This window comes from Bos mutus, chromosome 9 (genome assembly GCF_027580195.1).
Source record: "Bos mutus isolate GX-2022 chromosome 9, NWIPB_WYAK_1.1, whole genome shotgun sequence".
NCBI classification, from domain to species: Eukaryota; Metazoa; Chordata; class Mammalia; order Artiodactyla; family Bovidae; genus Bos; species Bos mutus.
The window spans coordinates 82,047,461-82,066,283 of record NC_091625.1 but is presented as its reverse complement, the minus strand read 5'-3'; the positions used below and the strand labels follow the sequence as shown (position 1 = coordinate 82,066,283).

The 18,823-nt window shown below is 37.2% G+C and overlaps 1 protein-coding gene across 1 annotated transcript in view; it reads right to left on the bottom strand.

Annotated features, from left to right (window-relative positions):
- The window catches only part of UTRN (utrophin), a 556,038-nt gene that overhangs the window by 94,269 nt on the left and 442,946 nt on the right, over positions 1 to 18,823 (bottom strand). The window contains 3 exon segments of the mRNA XM_070376815.1: positions 7,474 to 7,534; positions 10,646 to 10,724; positions 13,440 to 13,586. Coding sequence (XP_070232916.1) covers positions 7,474 to 7,534; positions 10,646 to 10,724; positions 13,440 to 13,586 — 287 coding nt within the window.

Here is an 18,823-nt window from a genome sequence, read left to right as displayed (position 1 = left end):
TGAAGTGAATCAGCTATATATATACACATATGTCCTCTCCCTTTTGGACCTCTCTCCCACCCCCTCACCACCCCATCCATCTAGGTCATCACAGAGCACACATCTGAGGCTCCCAACCTAAACATCCAGACAGAAAAATGAATAAAGAAAATATGGTATAGAGAGGCGGTCCTAAGACAGCACAGGAATAGGATGGGGAGACCACTTTCTCCCTGACAAATTCATCGGAAGATCATTTGAACGCTGAGCAAATACCATAAAACAACTTCTGAACCCTGGCAGAGGACACCAGGCACCCAGAAAGGCTGCCCATTTTCTTCGAAAGGAGGTAGGACAAAATATAAAAGATAAAAAGACAGACAAAAGGGCTAGGGATGGAGACTGTCCCAGGGAGGGAGTCGTAAAAGAGGAGAAGTTTCCAAACACCAGGAAACCCTCTCACTGGCGGGTCTGTAGAAAGTTTTGGAATCACAGAGGGCAACATAACCAGGAGGAAAAAATAAATAAATAAAACCCACAGATTATGTGCCTAATTGCAACTGAGGGGAAAAGTAGGGAAAAGTAGCCCAGAGGTTCGCATCCGCCACCAGCAAGGGGGCACTGAACAGGGAGGTGCGGGCTGCATTGCTTAGGGTAAGGACCGTGCCTGAACGCCCTGAGGACAATCTGAGGGAGCTAATGTGAGATAGCAACCCAAACTGTGAGATAGCGAGAGAGAGAGAAAAAAAGAAAAAGAGGAAAGAGAGAGAGAGAACTTTCCCAAGAAAAGCTCTAATCTAAGGCACTGCCGGCCTGCTCACAGAACAAAGGACTGAGCGAATACCAGAGGAGAGCTGGCCAGCAGCGGACCAGCCCATCCCCCGCTGGAGGCAGGCGGGGGCGATAGCCAGAGCCAGAGGCGAGGAGCAAACTCGCCCTCAGAGACTGCATCCTCTACCAAACTGCGAGCAGCCTCCCAGTTGCTAACTAAGTCTTCCTGGGATCCTGGATGGTTGACAGCCGCCAGGAGGATCGCAGCCAGAGATCAGCTCCCCAGAGGAGAGGCACGGCGCACCTGAGACGGCACGCCCACTGCACATCGGGAAACCAAGCGGCAGGGACAGGGGAGGTGATAAGATGCACCGATCCACCTGGGGAGACTGTGCTCACCAAGCACCTGGGAAGGGAAAGGTCATGGGAAGGGAATAAAACGCAGGCCCAACCGAGTCTGTGCCTTTGTGGAGTACCCAAGAACCTGAACCTGAGCGGCCTAGACCTGGGAAGTGCAGGCAATGCAGGGCCTGCTTTAGACAGCTCCTGCAGAGCAACCTGGAGCCTGAGCAGTGTAGACCGGGAAAGCACACACGCCGTGAGCAGGGGCAAATCCAGTGTGGCCCAGACACTGTGAGCACTCCCCACACACGCCAGTGATATTTGTTTGCAGCGCTCCCCCATCCCACAGCACAACTGAACAAGTGAGCCTAAATAAATGACCACCTTTACCCCCTTGTGTCAGGGTGGAAGTTAGATACTGAAGAGACTTGCAAACAGAGGAAGCCAAAATAAACAAAGAAATGAGAAACGCTTTGTAAGTGACAGGTGCAACAGATTAAAACCCGTGTAGTTAGCATTGACTACATTGGAAGGGACCTACAGACCTTGAGAAGAAGTATAAGCTGGAACAAGGAACTATCTGAAACTGAACTGACCCCACACTGCCCTCAACAGCTTCAGAGAAATTCCTAGATATATTTTACTATTATCATTTTTAAATTTTTTTTAATTTTTAAGTTCTTTATTACTGCTTTAATTTTCATTTTTAACCTACTATTACCTTGCCAATAAAGGCCCTATTTTTAAAGCAAATTTCATGTTTTTTTTTTTTAACTTTTGTGATTTTGTTTTGTTTTTTTAATATTGTATTTTTGAGAGTCTAAACTCTACTCTAGATTTTTAATCTTGGCTTTTTGGTATTTGATATCAATTTTGTACCTTTAAGAATCCAATCTTCAGTATTCATTTTTACTTAGGAGTGTGACTACTGGCTTGATTGCTCTCTCCCCTTTTGACTCTCCTTTTTCTCCCCCAGGTCACCTCTATCTCCTCCCTCCCCCTTCTCTTCTCTGCTTAACTCTCTGAATCTCTTTGGGTATTCCAGACTGTAGAGAACACTTAGGGAACTGATCACTGGCTAGACTGGTCTCTCTCCTTTTGACTCTCCCTCCTATCCTCCTGGTCACCTCTATCTCCTTCCTCCCTCTTCTCTTCTCTATGGGACTCTGTGAAACTCTCTGCGTGTTCCAGACTGTGGAGAGAAAACAGGGAATTGATTACTGGCTAGACTGCTCTCGCCCCTTTTGATTCCCCCTCTTCTCCTCCTGGTCACCTCTATCTCCCTCCTCCCTCTTCTCATCTCCATGTAACTCTGTGAACCTAGATTGAGGGCAGGAGGAGAAGGGGACGACAGAGGATGAGATGGTTGGATGGCATCATCCACTCAATGGACATGAGTTTGGGTAAACTCTGGGAGTTGGTGATGGACAGGGAGGCCTGGTGTGCTGCGGTTCAGGGGTTGCAGAGTTGGACATGACTGAGTAACTGAACTGACTGAACTGAACAGGAAAAAAAAACTATTAAAAATACAAACATATGGAGGCTAAACAACACACTTCTGAATAACAAACAAATCACAGAAGAAATCAAAATATGCATAAAAATGAATGAAAATGAAAACACAACCCAAAACATATGGGATATAGTAAAAGCAGTGCTAAGGGGAAGGTTCATAGCAATACAAGCCTACCTCAAGAAACAGGAGAAAAATCAAATAAATAACCTAACTCTACACCTAAAGCAATGAGAAAAAGAAGAAATGAAGCACCCCAGAGTTAGTAAAAGGAAAGAAATCATAACAAATTAGGGTAGAAATAAATGAAAAAGAAACAAAGGAGACTATAGCTAAAATCAACAAAGCTAAAAGCTGGTTCTTTGAGAAGATAAATAAAATAGACAAACAATCCACCAGACTCATCAAGAAAAAAAGGGAGAAGAATCAAATCAACAAAATTAGAAATGAAAATGGAGAAATCACAACACACAACACAGAAATACAAAGGATCATAAGAGACTACTATCAGCGACTAAATGCTAATAAAATGGACAACTTGGAAGAAATGGACAAATTCTTAGAAAAGTACAACTTTCCAAAACTGAACCAGGAAGAAATAGAAAATCTTAACAGACCCATCACAAGCACAGAAATTGAAACCATAATCAGAAATCTTCCAACAAACAAAAGCCCAGGACCAGATGGCTTCACAGCTGAATTCTACCAAAAATTTAGATAAGAGCTAACACCTATCCTATTCAAACTCTTCCAGAAAATTGCAGAAGAAGGTAAACTTCCAAACTCATTTTATGAGACCATCATCACCCTAATACAAAACCAGACAAAGATGCCAAAAAAAAAAAGAAAACTACAGGCCAATATCACTGATGAACATAGATGCAAAAATCCTTAACAAAATTCTAGCAAACAGAATCCAATAACACATTAAAAAGATCATACATCATGACCAAGTGGGCTTTATCCCAGGGATGCAAGGATTCTTCAATATTCGCAAATCAATCAATGTGATTAACACCACATCAACAAACTGAAAGATAAAAACCATATGATTATCTCAATAGATGCAGAGAAAGCCTTTGACAAAATTCAGCATCCATTTATGATAAAAACCATCCAGAAAGCAGGCATAGAAGGAACATACCTCAACATAATAAAAGCCATATATGATAAACCCAAAGCAAACATTATCCTCAATGGTGAAAAATTGAAAGCATTTCCCCTAAAGTCAGGAACAAGACAAGGATGCCCACTCTCACCACTACCATTCAACATAGTTTTGGAAGTTTTAGCCACAGCAATCAGAGAAGAAAAAGAAATAAAAGGAATCCAGATTGGAAAAGAAGAAGTAAAACTCTCACTGTTTGCAGATGACATGATCCTCTACATAGAAAACCCTAAAGACTCCACCAGAAAATTACCAGAGCTAATCAATGAATATAGTAAAATTGCAGGATATAAAATTACCACACAGAAATCCCTTGCATTTCTATACACTAACAATGAGAAAACAGAAAGAGAAATAAAGGAAACAATTCCATTCATCATTGCAATGAAAAGAATAAAAGAAAAGAAAAGACCTGTATATAGAAAACTATTAAACACTGATGAAAGAAATCAAAGAGGACACAAATAGATGGAGAAATATACCATATTCATGGATCAGAAGAATCAATATAATGAAAATGAGTATACTACCCAAGCAGTCTATAGATTCAATGCAATCCCTATCAACCTACCAATGGTATTTTTCAGAGAACTAGAACAAATAATTTCACAATTTGTATGGAAATACAAAAAGCCTTGAACAGCCAAAGCAATCATGAGAAAGAAGATTTGAACTGGAGGAATCAACCTGTCTGACTTCAGACTATACTACAAAGCTACAGTCATCAAGACAGTATGTTATTGGCAAAAAGACAGAAACATAGATAAATGGAACAAAATAGAAAGCCCAGAGATAAATCCCCGCACCTATGGACACCTTATCTTTGACAAAGGAGGCAAGAATATACAATGGAGAAAAGATAATCCCTTTAACAAGTGGTGCTGGGAAAACTGGTCAACCACTTGTAAAAGAATGAAACTAGAACACTTTCTAACACCATACACAAAAATAAACTCAAAATGGATTAAAGATCTAAATGTAAGGCCAGAAACTATAAAACTCCTAGAGGAAAACCTAGGCAAAACAGTCTTTGATGTAAATCATAGCAGCATCCTCTATGACTCACCTCCCAGAATAATGGAAATAAAAGCAAAAATGAAGAAACAAGACCTAATTAAACTTAAAAGCTTTTGTACAACGAAGGAAACTATAAGCAAGGTGAAAAGATAGCCTTCAGAATGGGAGAAAATAATAGCAAATGAAGCAACTGACAAATAATTAATCTCAAAAATATACAAGCAACTCCTGTAGCTCAATTCCAGGAAAATTAGCGACCCTATCAAAAAATGGGTCGAAGAACTAAAGAGACATTTCTCCAAAGAAGATATACAGATGGCTAACAAACACATGAAAAGATGCTCAACATCACTCATTATCAGAGAAATGCAAATCAAAACCACAATGAGGTACCACATCACACCAGTTAGAATGGCTGCTATCAAAAAGTCTATAAACAATAAATGCTGGAGAGGGTGCAGAGAAAAAGGAACCTTCTTACACTGTTAGTGGGAATGTAAACTAGTACAGCCACTATGGAGAACAGTGTGGAGATTCCTTAAAAAACTGGAAATAGAACTGCCATACGACCCAGCAGTCCCACTGCTAGGCATACACACCAAGGAAACCAGAACCGAAAGAGACACGTGTACCCCAATGTTCATCACAGCACTGTTTACAATAGCCAGGACATGGAAGCAACCTAGACGTCCATTGGCAGACAAATGCATAAGAAAGCTGTGGTACATATACACAATGGAATATTACTGAGCTATTAAAAAGAACACAGTTGAATCAGTTCTAATGAGGTGGATGAAACTGGAGCCCATTATACAGAGTGAACTAAGTCAGAAAGAAAAACACCAATACAATATATTAACACATATATATGGAATTTAGAAAGATGGTAATGATGACCCTATATGCAAGGCAGCGAAAGAGACACAGATGCAAAGAACAGACTTTTGGACTCTGTGGGAGAAGGTGAGGATGGGATGATTTGAGAGAATAGCATTGAAACATGTATATTATCATATGTGAAATAGATCTCCAGTACAGGTTCGATGCATGAGACAGGGTTCTGAGGGCCAGTGGACTGGGATGACCCTGAGGGATGGATGAGGAGGAAGGCGGGAGGGAGGTTCAGGATGGGGAACAAATGTACACCCATGGCTGATTCATGTGAATGTATGGCAAAAACCACTACAATATTGTAAAGTAATTAGCCTCCAATTAAAATAAATAAATTAAAAAAAAAGAAAATATGGTACATTTATACAGTGGAATATTACTCAGCCATAAAAGGAACAAAATTGGGTCATTTGTAGAGACATTGGATACACTTAGAGTCTGTCACACAGAATGAAGTAAGTCAAAAAGAGAAAAACAGACACTGTATATTACCACATATATATGGACTCTAGAAAAATGGTACAGATAAACTTATTTCCAGAGCATCTTCTCTTAATAAAAATGTCTGTTTGTTGAGCCTCTGACTTCTTTCCTTTCATGCCTGCATACATTTGATACCAATCCACCGCTTTGTTACCTTATACTAAATTTATCACAACTCAGTACATGGCGGATTATACACTGATAAAAGTATTAAGTTGCATTAAGACAATGTAACATATATTGCTTATTATATTTGCTATGACTATGGCAAAATTATTTGCTTTTTTAAATATGAGGATATATTTCAGACCACAATAAAACCTTCATAGGAAAATGGTATTTCTTAAGCATTTTGATTTCACACACAAAGTTTTTAGGAAGAGGGATACTGAAAAAATAGACTATTAGTCTTGGCACAAATTTTGAAGATACCACATGCCACTTTAGGAAAGATATAAAGGAAACTTGGCCGAGAGATCTTCACCTGACTTGCCTATGGTCATAAGACTAACCTGAGACACAGTTAACTCCAGATAATAGTGAATTTTTCCTTTCAAAATGAAACCACTTTATATATAAAATAGATTCAGCTAAAACTCTCATCACCTTTATCACACTGTAAATCAATAACTTACACTTCAAGGGATGTGTAAGATGTATTTTACCATTCTGCCCAATGACAACACATAGACTAAGGCAAGGATCAAATCCTATGCAGACCTTGTTGTAAATTATACAAAATTTATAAAATGTTACATAATATGGAAAAACTTACTATGTAAAAAAGGAGAAATTGTTAAGTGGACAACAAAAGTGCAGGATATTAAGCCTAAACTAATTGCAGATAATTTCCACAAGTTGAGAAAAAACTTGAAAATATTGAACTTTTTAATGATAAAATCCTATTTCTTTTTGGTGGACTAAAATGGGAAGAGTACAAGTACTTTTTAGATGAATTTTCTGGAAGACAAAAATGGCTTAGAAGCAATACAGTTGGAGAAACTGTGTTCATTATGTCAAGAATATTTAGGAATTTTGACCTTCTCCCCAAATATTTTAATATCTGCTTTATAAAAATATTAGCTATATTACCTATAGCCTAATATAATGAATTACAAATATCAGTCTGATTTTTAAACTAATTTTTTCAAATATTAAATATATATTCTTTATATCCATATAAACATATAAATTCCTTCTTATAATAGGTTTGAAATCCAGTTTTTAAAGTTACATGGGAAAAGCCTCTTAAGTTATTAACACAATTTTATTGTCTTGGTATCATAAAGGAGAATTAAAATCAACTTACTTGATGTAATAGGGCACTTTATTATGTGAAATGGATCTTTGCCACGGCAGCTGGACTGAAGCTGAAGAAACAAACGGAGGTTATTGGAAACACTTCTAACTCTTATGTCTTACGCCTTAATGCAAAACAACTGAACATGTTTTATAGCAAATTCAATGAGAACTGCTGGATTCCTATAATTATGAAATATGCTAGGCCAAACAAAGAGTGGCTTTAACGATTCATTTAAAGCATGGAAAGAAACAATGCAGTCTCAATTTCTAATGCCAACTCTAATTGAACCTGTTGATATAAATATTTTTTAAAATCACATTTTATTGTTTCTAACAATCAACATTTAAAACTTATTTGAAAATACATATGCTGTATAAATTTTGATTAAGCTAAAACCAAAGTTAATTTTACCTAGGCAAAATCTAGGTATAATCTACAATCTATGTATACCAAGATTGTAAACTAGATTACTTAAGATTGAATTTTCCAGGTCACTAATAATACTCTTTACTTTGCTTCATAGGCACAGAATAACTAGTACAGATGTCATTTAAACAAACTCAATTATATGGATTTTAAAAGAAGAAAATTAAACATAGCCTAAAGGTTTTAATGAACTAAGGCAATTATCTAGATAGAAGAATTCCAAATACTTATTTTCATCTGAAATGCATAGGAAATACGGTTCCCTACTTTTATACACTAGACAGCCCTATGATTGAGATTTTATGTTTTGTTTTACTGAGGTATAAATTTTTTACAATTCCATTTACTATTTATAAAATTTTTTTCTACATTAATTATTTTAAGACTTATTCAAGTAGAGTTGGACCTATGCATCTAGAACCTTTAAGGAATTTTGGTAAATAAACTAAAAAAAACAAGCAAATCCATCTAAAGTGTTGCAAATATCACTAGATTCTCATATAACCAGTTGTTGCTAATTTTTTTTTTCTTCTGAATAGGGTGTCATAATCCTACTTACTAATACTTAGCATTTTAAACTTTACAGAGCATTTTCAATATGTCTGTTAATATGGAAGCCAACAATGAGGAACTAAACATTAGACATGAAATAATTTGCTCAAAAATAAATGGCTGAGCCCAAACATGATTTCAGGATTTCGGACCACCAGTCAGCAATATTTCTATTTGACAACCCTTCCTCTCTTTCTAAAGTGTGAGCATTTCCTTCTTGAACTATGTCCATGAAAGAATAAAAAGAGGATGACAATGTGGAACTAGGTATACTAAATTTCTCATTAGAGCCAACCTCTTTTCAGCACTGGCACCAAGCTAATAGGTCAGTCTTTATTTTGTGCCTAACTAAACAGGCTCTTTTCATAACCATGGCTAAAGTTCAAGAAATTTAATAAAGCCAAAGATTTCAAGCAGCAGTGGATAACAATTACTAAATTTATTAATTGGAATATTTTTTGTACAATTCTCCATTCATTTTAATGACTGTTTTGATCTGAATAACTTTGATTTCCTAGACTGTTCATGCCAGGCAATGAAGGGCAATATGCTGGAGTTTCACAATTTTTACAATGTTTCACTTGCTAAAGAGCAAAAGTTTAATTTTTATTATGAAAGAATGGTTACTAGGTGAAAGTGTTCAGTTTCATCAATACTAATAAACACATACACTGTAGAACTATAGAGTCTCAATGATTTGTTCAATTTCTCTTTACTTTGGTCTCAGCTTATAGCTTTATGTTCCATAAAATTAAGTGTAAGTAATCCGGGGTAATTCATAGCTAATGAATAATGAAGCAAACCTATTTACTTCATGAACATGGACAGTATCCAAACTTTGGACATGCACTATTGCATCCAGGTAGACAGAATATTCCAGGAAGGACTCAACATTTCAAAGACAGGCTACCTAAGAGCTCAGGTGTGTGAAACAGGTGTGGGAGTGATGGGGTGAGAGAAGACCGGGGAGAGACAGGGAGAGATGAAACAGAGAGACAGAAACACACTAGAGAGAGCTGGCTTGGGCACTAGAGAGGCATAGGACAGGATAATCAGGAATGACTGATTAGGATTCTTGAAATTGTAAGAGTAAGAAAAGCCTGACCTTGAATTGAGGTAAAGTGAATTATCAAGCATGATGAATATTAAGAGAAAATATAAATGTAATAAATTTAGTTGGAAGACACAGTGTTATTATTTGTTTTTTCTATGGCTGTAGATACAAAGGTACCATAATTGGAAAAATAAGCTTTGCATTAAGTTTCAACCTTCACTTAAATTAAATTAAACTAAGTGCTTGCTTACATATGTTTTCCAGAGAAAAGGAAAGGAATACCATTTAGAGAAAGCACTGGTGCCAAGAACTGTGCTAGGTGTTTTGTGTAACTTGGTATGTTTTCTTATTTAAATCTCAAGGCAATCAGAGGAAATAAGTATTATTTTAGTAACTTTAAGATAAAAAAATGAACTTTCAGGACTTCACAGTCCTGGTAAAAGGGAAAATTAATATTTTAATCTCAATCTGGGTGACTCTGAATCAGATATTCTTTAATTTCCTTAGCAGTGAGTGATAAAGAGCTCAAATTACTTATTAAAGATCTCATGAACAGTCAGCTCACAAAATGAAAAATTTCAGTTGAAGACTATTGCGTAAAACTCTACATATGTGCTTTGGCTAAATCTGCAATATTTAATTAGAAGAGAAGCTAAGTATGATTGCAATGAGCCTAATAAACCAGAATCTTCTCAAAGATTTACGGGGACTTTTTTTTTTTTCTTTTTAAGTCTCCAGGTGCATTGAAAATAAACATGCATTTTTTAGTAGGAAAATTAATTTAAAAATTTTAAATATAAAAATGATTTCTTTGCTGTGAAGTTCAAAATCTTTGCATATGGCACAGCAATAGGATACTATATTAGTTATTACAACAGATGGTTCAGTGAAAAACCCTAGCTAAAGATGAATTAATTTTTGCTTCACTTCAAAGACTTACCATGACCAGATGATAGACCAGTAGCCAATAAGCACTGGGTATTGATTGGTCACTGATGTTGAGATTTTCTTCTTTTATATTCATCTAATAAAGCACATATATTTATAACAAAGGATATAGTTTCTTGAGTTAAAGTGAAATAATACGCTGATTCATTCAATTAATGAATTGAAGTCATTAATTGAAGTCAGCTTATTGGTACTTACTAGAGAGAAAATGCTGAGAGGATGGTCCAAAATCCCTATGGGCTTCCTGAAGCTGTTTAAGGCGATCATCAACGGACACCTGCACATATACATACAAGAAATAATTTGATTTCAAAACAATGACCTTAATAATAAGCTTGATTTAAGTACTATAATAAATGGTACTATAGCCCAAGATATGATTGCTGGTACAGACTCTTCTAAATTTGGAATCAAAGTATGGGTATGAAAATAGACTCGACATCAAGTAACAGTAAATAGTGCCAGGTACTCTTCTAAGTATTTTATGTGAATTCTTTTAACTCTCACAAAACTCACATTGAATAAGTATTACTCATTATAATCATTGTTTTACAGATAAAGATGTGGAGACCTAAAGAGGTGTTCAAGGAAATAAAGTTATTATTATGTGGCAATGTTAGTATTCACACCCAATCCATCTGATGTCAGAAGCTATGTCTTGACATTATTCAACACTTTAGTCAAAAGCAGTAACACTCTAAAGCATCTAAAGTAAAGATGTGGCCATGAGGTCAGTGGCTACTCATCTCTCTTTTGTAAGGAAGGTGGCACAAAGGGCTGTAAAAAGAAGTCTAAAATTTTCCAAGGGGAAAAAATAGATGATAATGATGATGAGACGGATGACAGATATAGATGGAGAGTGGAAGGACATATAAATATGGATGACTTATATTCCTCCAAGTTCATGTCTATCATCTTGACTTGGGAGTATTCAAGTAGATACCAGGTGAATAATACACTCTATCTATCTGTTTACACACAGTCTTAGCTGTCTACATTTTGAAAATGCAGATTTGGTACCCTGAGAAATTAACTGCAAATCAATAACAATTGCACACAGCCTACTGAATTTCCATTGCCTCTTCCTGGTCTTCGTCTAGCAGTGCTAGTGAGGTGTTCCACTTAGATTGCCAATCTTATTTTCAGCTGCCTTTAAATGGAACGTGTGTCTCTGGCTCACTGGGTACCTCCTTTTCTTCCTGGTTAGCTATCAAAATTACATTAGCAGGTACTTGGTTTGTTGTGACCAAAAGCATTCAAATGCCACACTTTTACATTCCAGAGAACACAAGATGCTACTCTTGAAATTTAACACCACTGTCAGCCAGCATAAATTGAGCTCCTCATATTTAATCAGCAACTACCATCTGAGCAATCCACTCCAGTATTCTTGCCTAGAGAATCCTGTGGACAGAGAAGCCTGGTGGGCTGCTGTCCATGGGGTCGCACAGAGTTGGACACAACTGAAGCAACTTAGCGTGCATGCATGCATTGGAGAAGGAAATGGCAACCCACTCCAGTATTCTTGCCTGGAGAATCCCAGGGATGGAGGAGCCTGGTGGGCTGCTGTCTATGGGGTCGCACAGAGTCGGACATGACTGAAGTGACTTAGCAGAAGCAGCAGCAGCAACATCTGAGCTCTAGTGGTTATCAAGCTCAGAGATCAGGATGAAAGAATAACTTTTTCATGCATAATGTATTCCTTGACTTCTAATCTTTGCAGATGGTAACAATAGAAGCAGAGTGGCAAGGGAATCAAGATGGACCACAGCAATACCAGTATGAAGATAATGAATTAGAGAAATGGAGGAGAGTCAACTGAAATAGAATAAAAGTCAAATGCTTCTCTGTTCTACTCAGTAGAAAAGCATGTATGAGTTTAACAGATTCTGCTTTACTAATCCCAGATTAATATTCAAATATTCAAATAGTCTTCAAATAAAAGAATATTCTTTCAAAGACAGAGAAGACTGTTTAATACTTTTTACTCATTTACAACCTCTTCAATTTCATGAAGAAAATATAACCCACTAGGTGTTTCAACAGTTAAATTAATTCAGGACCTATCATGGGGCTTTCCTGGTGGCTCAGACGATAAAGAATCTGCCTAGAATGCAGAGGACCTGAGTTCAATCCCTGGGTCGGGAAGATTCCCTGGAGAAGGGAATGGCTACCTACTCCAGTACTCTTGCCTGGAAAATCCAATGGACAGAGAAGCCTGGTAGGCTATAGTCCATGAGGCTGCAAAGAGTTGGACATGACTGAGTGACTTCACTTTCACTTTTCACTTAAACTATCCCACTACTTTTCAGGGGAAAAAATTATTATTTTGACTCCTAGAAACTGGACACTCACTGTGACAAAGCTCTACAAAGACTGAGCCAAAAATTACTGACTGGAACATGTGGTAACTTGCAGATAATTAGTAACACTCAACAAGATTCTTCCTGGTTTGACTCTTTTAAAACTGAAATGCTCAGCTATATTAAAACAACTACATTAGAGCAACTAAGATCTAAGAGCTAAAGGTAAAATACCAATATACTAAAGTGTGCTAGCTGGAAAAAAATGAGCAAGATACATAAAAAGCAAGCAATGGAAGGATGGAGAACTTTTCAAAAGAAAAACAAAAACAAAAACAAAACACAATTCAAGTAAGAAAAACGACTCCTTTATGAGCCATTATGGAAAGAATGTTTCTGTGACCTACCATAGGTTTCAATTACTGTGATTTATTTGACCTTTTGCAATTTTCTACGAAAATCCTATGAAGAGAATGCTATAAAATTACATTAAAATCTATATTCAAAAGTAAATGAGGCCTTTGGGTTTAAGATACAGAAAGACAAATATCTAATGTCATCATATGCTAGAAATCCATTATTAAATACAACTCATAAAGACCGAGGAAAGGATGCAAGTGGTAGGACAGTGGGGTAGGGCTTAAAGACCGAAGTGTGAGCCTGCATTATGAAGAGGAATCAGCTGACACCTGCAAAAGTTTCCATCGCATATTAAGGTCATCGAGCTGGCGAGACATCTTTAGAGACGGGTGCAAGTCAAGAGGAGACAATTGACTGGATAAATCATTCATTGTTTTAACTTTTAAGTTGATTGGTGCAATTTCTTCTCTAAATGCCTAGGAGAGAACATAAGAATAACGTCATCAGAAAAGAATAAAACAAAAGCTAGTATTCCGTATTTCCTAAAATAAATAAATAAAAAACAAAACACCAAGATCAGCTGAAAAGTCATCTATGATACTTGCTCACTCAACAACTGACTTGACTGAGGTCTTGAAGAACCAGGACCTCCAGCCAGAGTTCCCCTTTATTAACCAGAGAATCTAAATAGATGCGTGAAGAGAAAAATTATAGCACAAACACATTTAAATGATTTATGTATTTAATGATTATGTTTTTCCTTCAAATTTTCCATTTATACTGTTTATTCTGGAAAAAATTATTATCCATTTTACTAATTTTCAGACTGGATTTTATCTTTAATTTTCTTTCATATTTTCCAAGTTTTTCATATGGATACTTTAATATTTTTTCACTTGATGCAAAAACTCAATTTGAAATGTCTCTATTTAAAATTAAGTTAGAAAGTGGGTACAAAAAGCTTTCCTAACCATAAAATCCATGCCTATTATATACTTAAGATGTAAGTTTTCTCTCTTTCAAAGTCATTTTAGACCTTTCTTTGTGGTTAGAGGTAGGGAAGGAAGAGCAGGGTCTATCAGAAAAGAAGTAAACGAAGCTTAGAACTGAGGAATGACAGTTTTGGGCAGAGTAAGAGACCTGGAACAGGTGGGGGTTGATGGGATGCATGTCAAGAGGGAGAAATAAACAAAAAAAATTTGGGTTCAGTGACAGTGATACGTCCTGTGAGAACGAACAATAATGAAAACACCAAATTTTTCTCCTTTCTCCACATAATTTCAACCCCCTCTATATTCATGTATCTTTTTTCCCATAAAGTTTTGCTTAGATTCCATCCATCCCTTGAAAGACTCACTGGCATGCCCCACCTATTGGAAAGATTTCCCAGAGGCCTTTCCTATTCCAGTCCTGGTTGAAGGCCCTGCCCACGTGTTCACCAGCTTTCTATCCCTCATCTCCAAGCCAGGCAGGATTTCCAAGCTGCACATCTCTGGACACACAAATCAGCTTTTACAGTGGGGGCATTTTTTATTATATTGTGCCATATGAACCACTTATTATAGATTTTATATACTACTTCTTATTAGAGCTCTTAGTTCCTGGTAATGTAAACATTCATATTTTAATATCTCCCTCCATATAATGGAAGCTTCCTGAGAATAGACACTCTCCAGTACTCAGTACGAAGTTAGTAATAAAAGAGGGACAGAGTTCATTTCTAATGATGAAGGTTCAAAAATGGTATTTGAGGCAAGATTAAGTCAGTAGAGAATCTGCCTGAAATGCTGAAGACTGGGTTACGATCCCTGCATTAGGAAGATCCCCTGGAGAAAGGAACGGCTACCCACTCCAGTATTCTTGCCTGGAGAATCCCATGGACAGAGGAGTCTAGTGGGTTACACTCCATGGGGTCACAAAGAGTCAGACACAACTGAGCAACTAACAGTAACACACGAGCCAATATAGCACCAGGAACGGAAGTGGGATATTAAAAGACACTTGAATATTTTAAATTCTTTGTTATGCTAAATATTAACTGTGTACCAAACATACAGGCGTTAAGTGTTGTGAACATACTATTAGACTAAGCTCTCAAGTGTCATCGTTTCTGCAGTTTTCACCCCTTAAGAGAGCAGGCATATGCGTCTCAGTCCCATTTCTTCTTCTCTTTCATCACTCTAAGTTTAGCTAAAGCATAATAGATATCAAAGTGCTTTTGAACACTATAAAGTTTTATTAAAACACTACAATATTAATTTTACTTCCTCCTCGTACTTATAAAAAGGAAACCTTTAGCCGCTTCCCAAATCCTCTTTTTATAACGTGAAAAGGCTAAAAATAATAATTATGGTTGGTAAACATCAAAATAACATTACTAACATAATTTTGTTTTTAAAAACAAAATTAATTTTGAACAAAAAAGATAATACGTTTATTTCAAAATTCTCGAACATGTCCAAAAACCACATGAAGATGCTCAAGTTGGAGAGTCAGAAGAACAGATCTGGAGCCCATAGACAAAATGAAAGCTATAGACCACGGAGGTAACTGTGTAACTGACACCTGAACCAGTGCGCATGGAAGTCAACATAGAAGGAAATGTCACCAGAACCTTGAAGACACTAGCATTTCAAATTTAGGCCTCGGACTGACATTTCATTTCAGCTGTAAATGAATGACTGAAGTGGTGGGGTTAAATAAATTACTCTGTAATCAAGCCTAAAGTAAAAAAAAAAAAAAAAAAAATCAAAATCAGAAAGAAGAATGGAAGCCCGTGAAGATGTGACAATTGCTGCTAGGTGGAAGGAATTCACTTTGTGATAGTTTTTCTCCATGATTGCAGATGCTGATCATTCACGGGTGACAGAATGTATACAACTAAATTCACAAATACAGGTCAATGACAAAGGATGTAAGATAACAGAGACATTAGAGGTTTAAAGAATTCGTATTTAATAAAAAAAGCATGGGACATAGAGAGGGGTGGGAAAAGAGAATTTTTCAGTCTGGACTTTGAAAAGGCCTGAGTTTCCTCAGATTCAGTTTGAGAATAATTACAGAACTCATATCTTTCATGCTTTCTTCAGTGGCGATCTTATACTATAAGATTCGGCTTTTAAAATCAGTATCTTTGTATTTTAAAGGCCTTAAAGATGAAAAATAAAATGCTAGAAAATATTCTCAGGTTTATATAATTTTAAATAAAAACCAGTTTTATTTCTAACGATGGTGAAAGTTCTTTAAAAATTATAACTTCAAGACAGATTTTAGAGATGACAAGAGCTTTTTCCTTGGAATCAAGACCATCCCCAAGAAAAAGAAATGCAAAAAAGCATACTGGCTGTCTGAGGAGGCCTTACATATAGCTGTGAAAAGAAGGGAAGTGAAAAGCAAAGGAGAAAAGGAAAGATATACCCATTTGAATGCAGAGTTCCAAAGAACAGCAAGCAAAGATAAGAAAGCCTCCCTCAGTGATCAATGCAAAGAAATAGAGGAAAACAATAGAATGGGGAAGACTAGAGAACTCTTCAAGAAAATTAGAGATACCAAGGGAACATTTCATGCAAAGATGGGTTCAATAAAGGACAGAAATGGTAGGGACCTAACAGAAGCAGAAGATATTAAGAAGAGGTGACAAGAATACACAGAAGAACTGTACAAAAAAGATCTTCATGACCCAGATAATCACAATGGTGTGATCATCCACCTAGGGCCAGACATCCTGGAATGTGAAGTCAAGTGGGCCTTAGAAAGCATCACTATGAACAAAGCTAGTGGAGGTGATGGAATTCCAGTTGAGCTATTTCAAATCCTGAAAGATGATGCTGTGAAAGTGCTGCACTCAATATGCCAGCAAATGTGGAAAACTCAGCAGTGGCCACAGGACTGGAAAAGGTCAGTTTTCATTTCAATCCCAAAGAAAGGCAATGCCCAAGAATGCTCAAACTACCACACAATTGCACTCATCTCACATGCTAGTAAAGTGATGCTTAACATTCTGCAAGCCAGGCTTCAGCAGTATGTAAACCATGAACTTCCCGATGTTCCAGCTGGTTTTAGAAAAGGCAGAGGAACCAGAGATCAAATTGCCAACATATGCTGGATCATGGAAAAAGTAAGAGAATTCCAGAAAAACATCTATTTCTGCTTTATTGACTATGCCAAAGCCTTTGACTGTGTGGATCACAATAAACTGTGGAAAATTCTGAAAGAGATGGGCATACCAGACCACCTGACCTGCCTCTTGAGAAACCTATATGCAGGTCAGGAAGCAACAGTTAGAAGTGGACATGGAACAACAGACTGGTTCCAAATAGGAAAAGGAGTACGTCAAGGCTGTATATTGTCACCCTGCTTATTTAACTTCTATGCAGAGTACATCATGAGAAACACTGGGCTGGAGGAAGCACAGGCTGGAATCATGATTGCCAGGAGAAATATCAATAACCTCAGATATGCAGATGACACCACCCTTATGGCAGAAAGTGCAGAAGAACTAAAGAGCCTCTTGATGAAAGTGAAAGAGAAGAGTGAAAAACCTGGCTTAAAACTCAACATTCAGAAAACTAAGATGATAGCATCCAGTCCCATCACTGCATGGCAAATAGATGGGGAAACAGTGGAAACAGTGGCTGACTTTATTTTTCTGGGCTCCAAAATCACTGTAGATGGTGAATGCAGCCATGAAACTAAAAGATGCTTACTCCTTGGAAGGAAAGTTATGACCAACCCAGACAACATATTAAAAAGCAGAGACATTACTTTGCCAACAAAGGTCCGTCTAGCCAAGGCTATGGTTTTTCCAGTGGTCGTGTATGGATGTGAGTTGGACTATAAAGAAAGCTGAGCACCGAAGAATTGATGCTTTTGAACTGTGGTGTTGGAAAAGACTCTTGCGCGTCCCTTGGACTGCAAGGAGATCCAACCAGTCCATCCTATAGGAGATCAGTCCTGGGTGTTCATCGGAAGGACTGATGTTGAAGCTGAAACTCTAATACTTTGGCCACCTGATGTGAAGAGCTTTTCATTGGAAAAGACCCTGATGCTGGGAAAGATTGAGGGCAGGAGGAGAAGGGGACGACAGAGGATGAGGTGGTTGGATGGCATCACCAACACATTGGACATGGGTTTGGGTGGACTCTGGGAGTTGGTGATGGACAGGGAGGCCTGGCGTGCTGCAGTTCATGGGGTCGCCAAGAGTTGGACACAACTGAGCAACTGAACTGAACATAAAAATTATGCTTTTTTCTTACAAGCCACAAGTAAAAACATTAAAAGCCCTCAGACAAATAATGCATTTTAGGCTTAATTTTGTTTTTGTGGTCCAGTATTTTATGGTAATAAGGAATCTTTCCATTAAGAAAGTTTATCTTTTGGGTTTTAAGAGCTCCAAACTAAGGCACTTTCTGAAATAAAGCAAATTGTAAAATGGTTTCAGATCTGCTATGTGTTCTGATGTAAAGAACAAATTTATCATGATTTGGCTGCATTTTCCCATGCGAGAATAAAATCTATGAGGTTTTCTTTGCTATAAAAACAGAAATATCTGCATGTGTTAAGGTGCTGACCAGCAGCCTGTTGGCAGATGGGAATCTCAGCTCTTCTCCTGTCAGAGGTGTGTACTCCACAGATAAGAGCGATTAAGTATAATTCAGGAACTTGAAATTATTCAATCACCCTAAAATATTTTGTTTTCCAGTTGCTTTGGTAT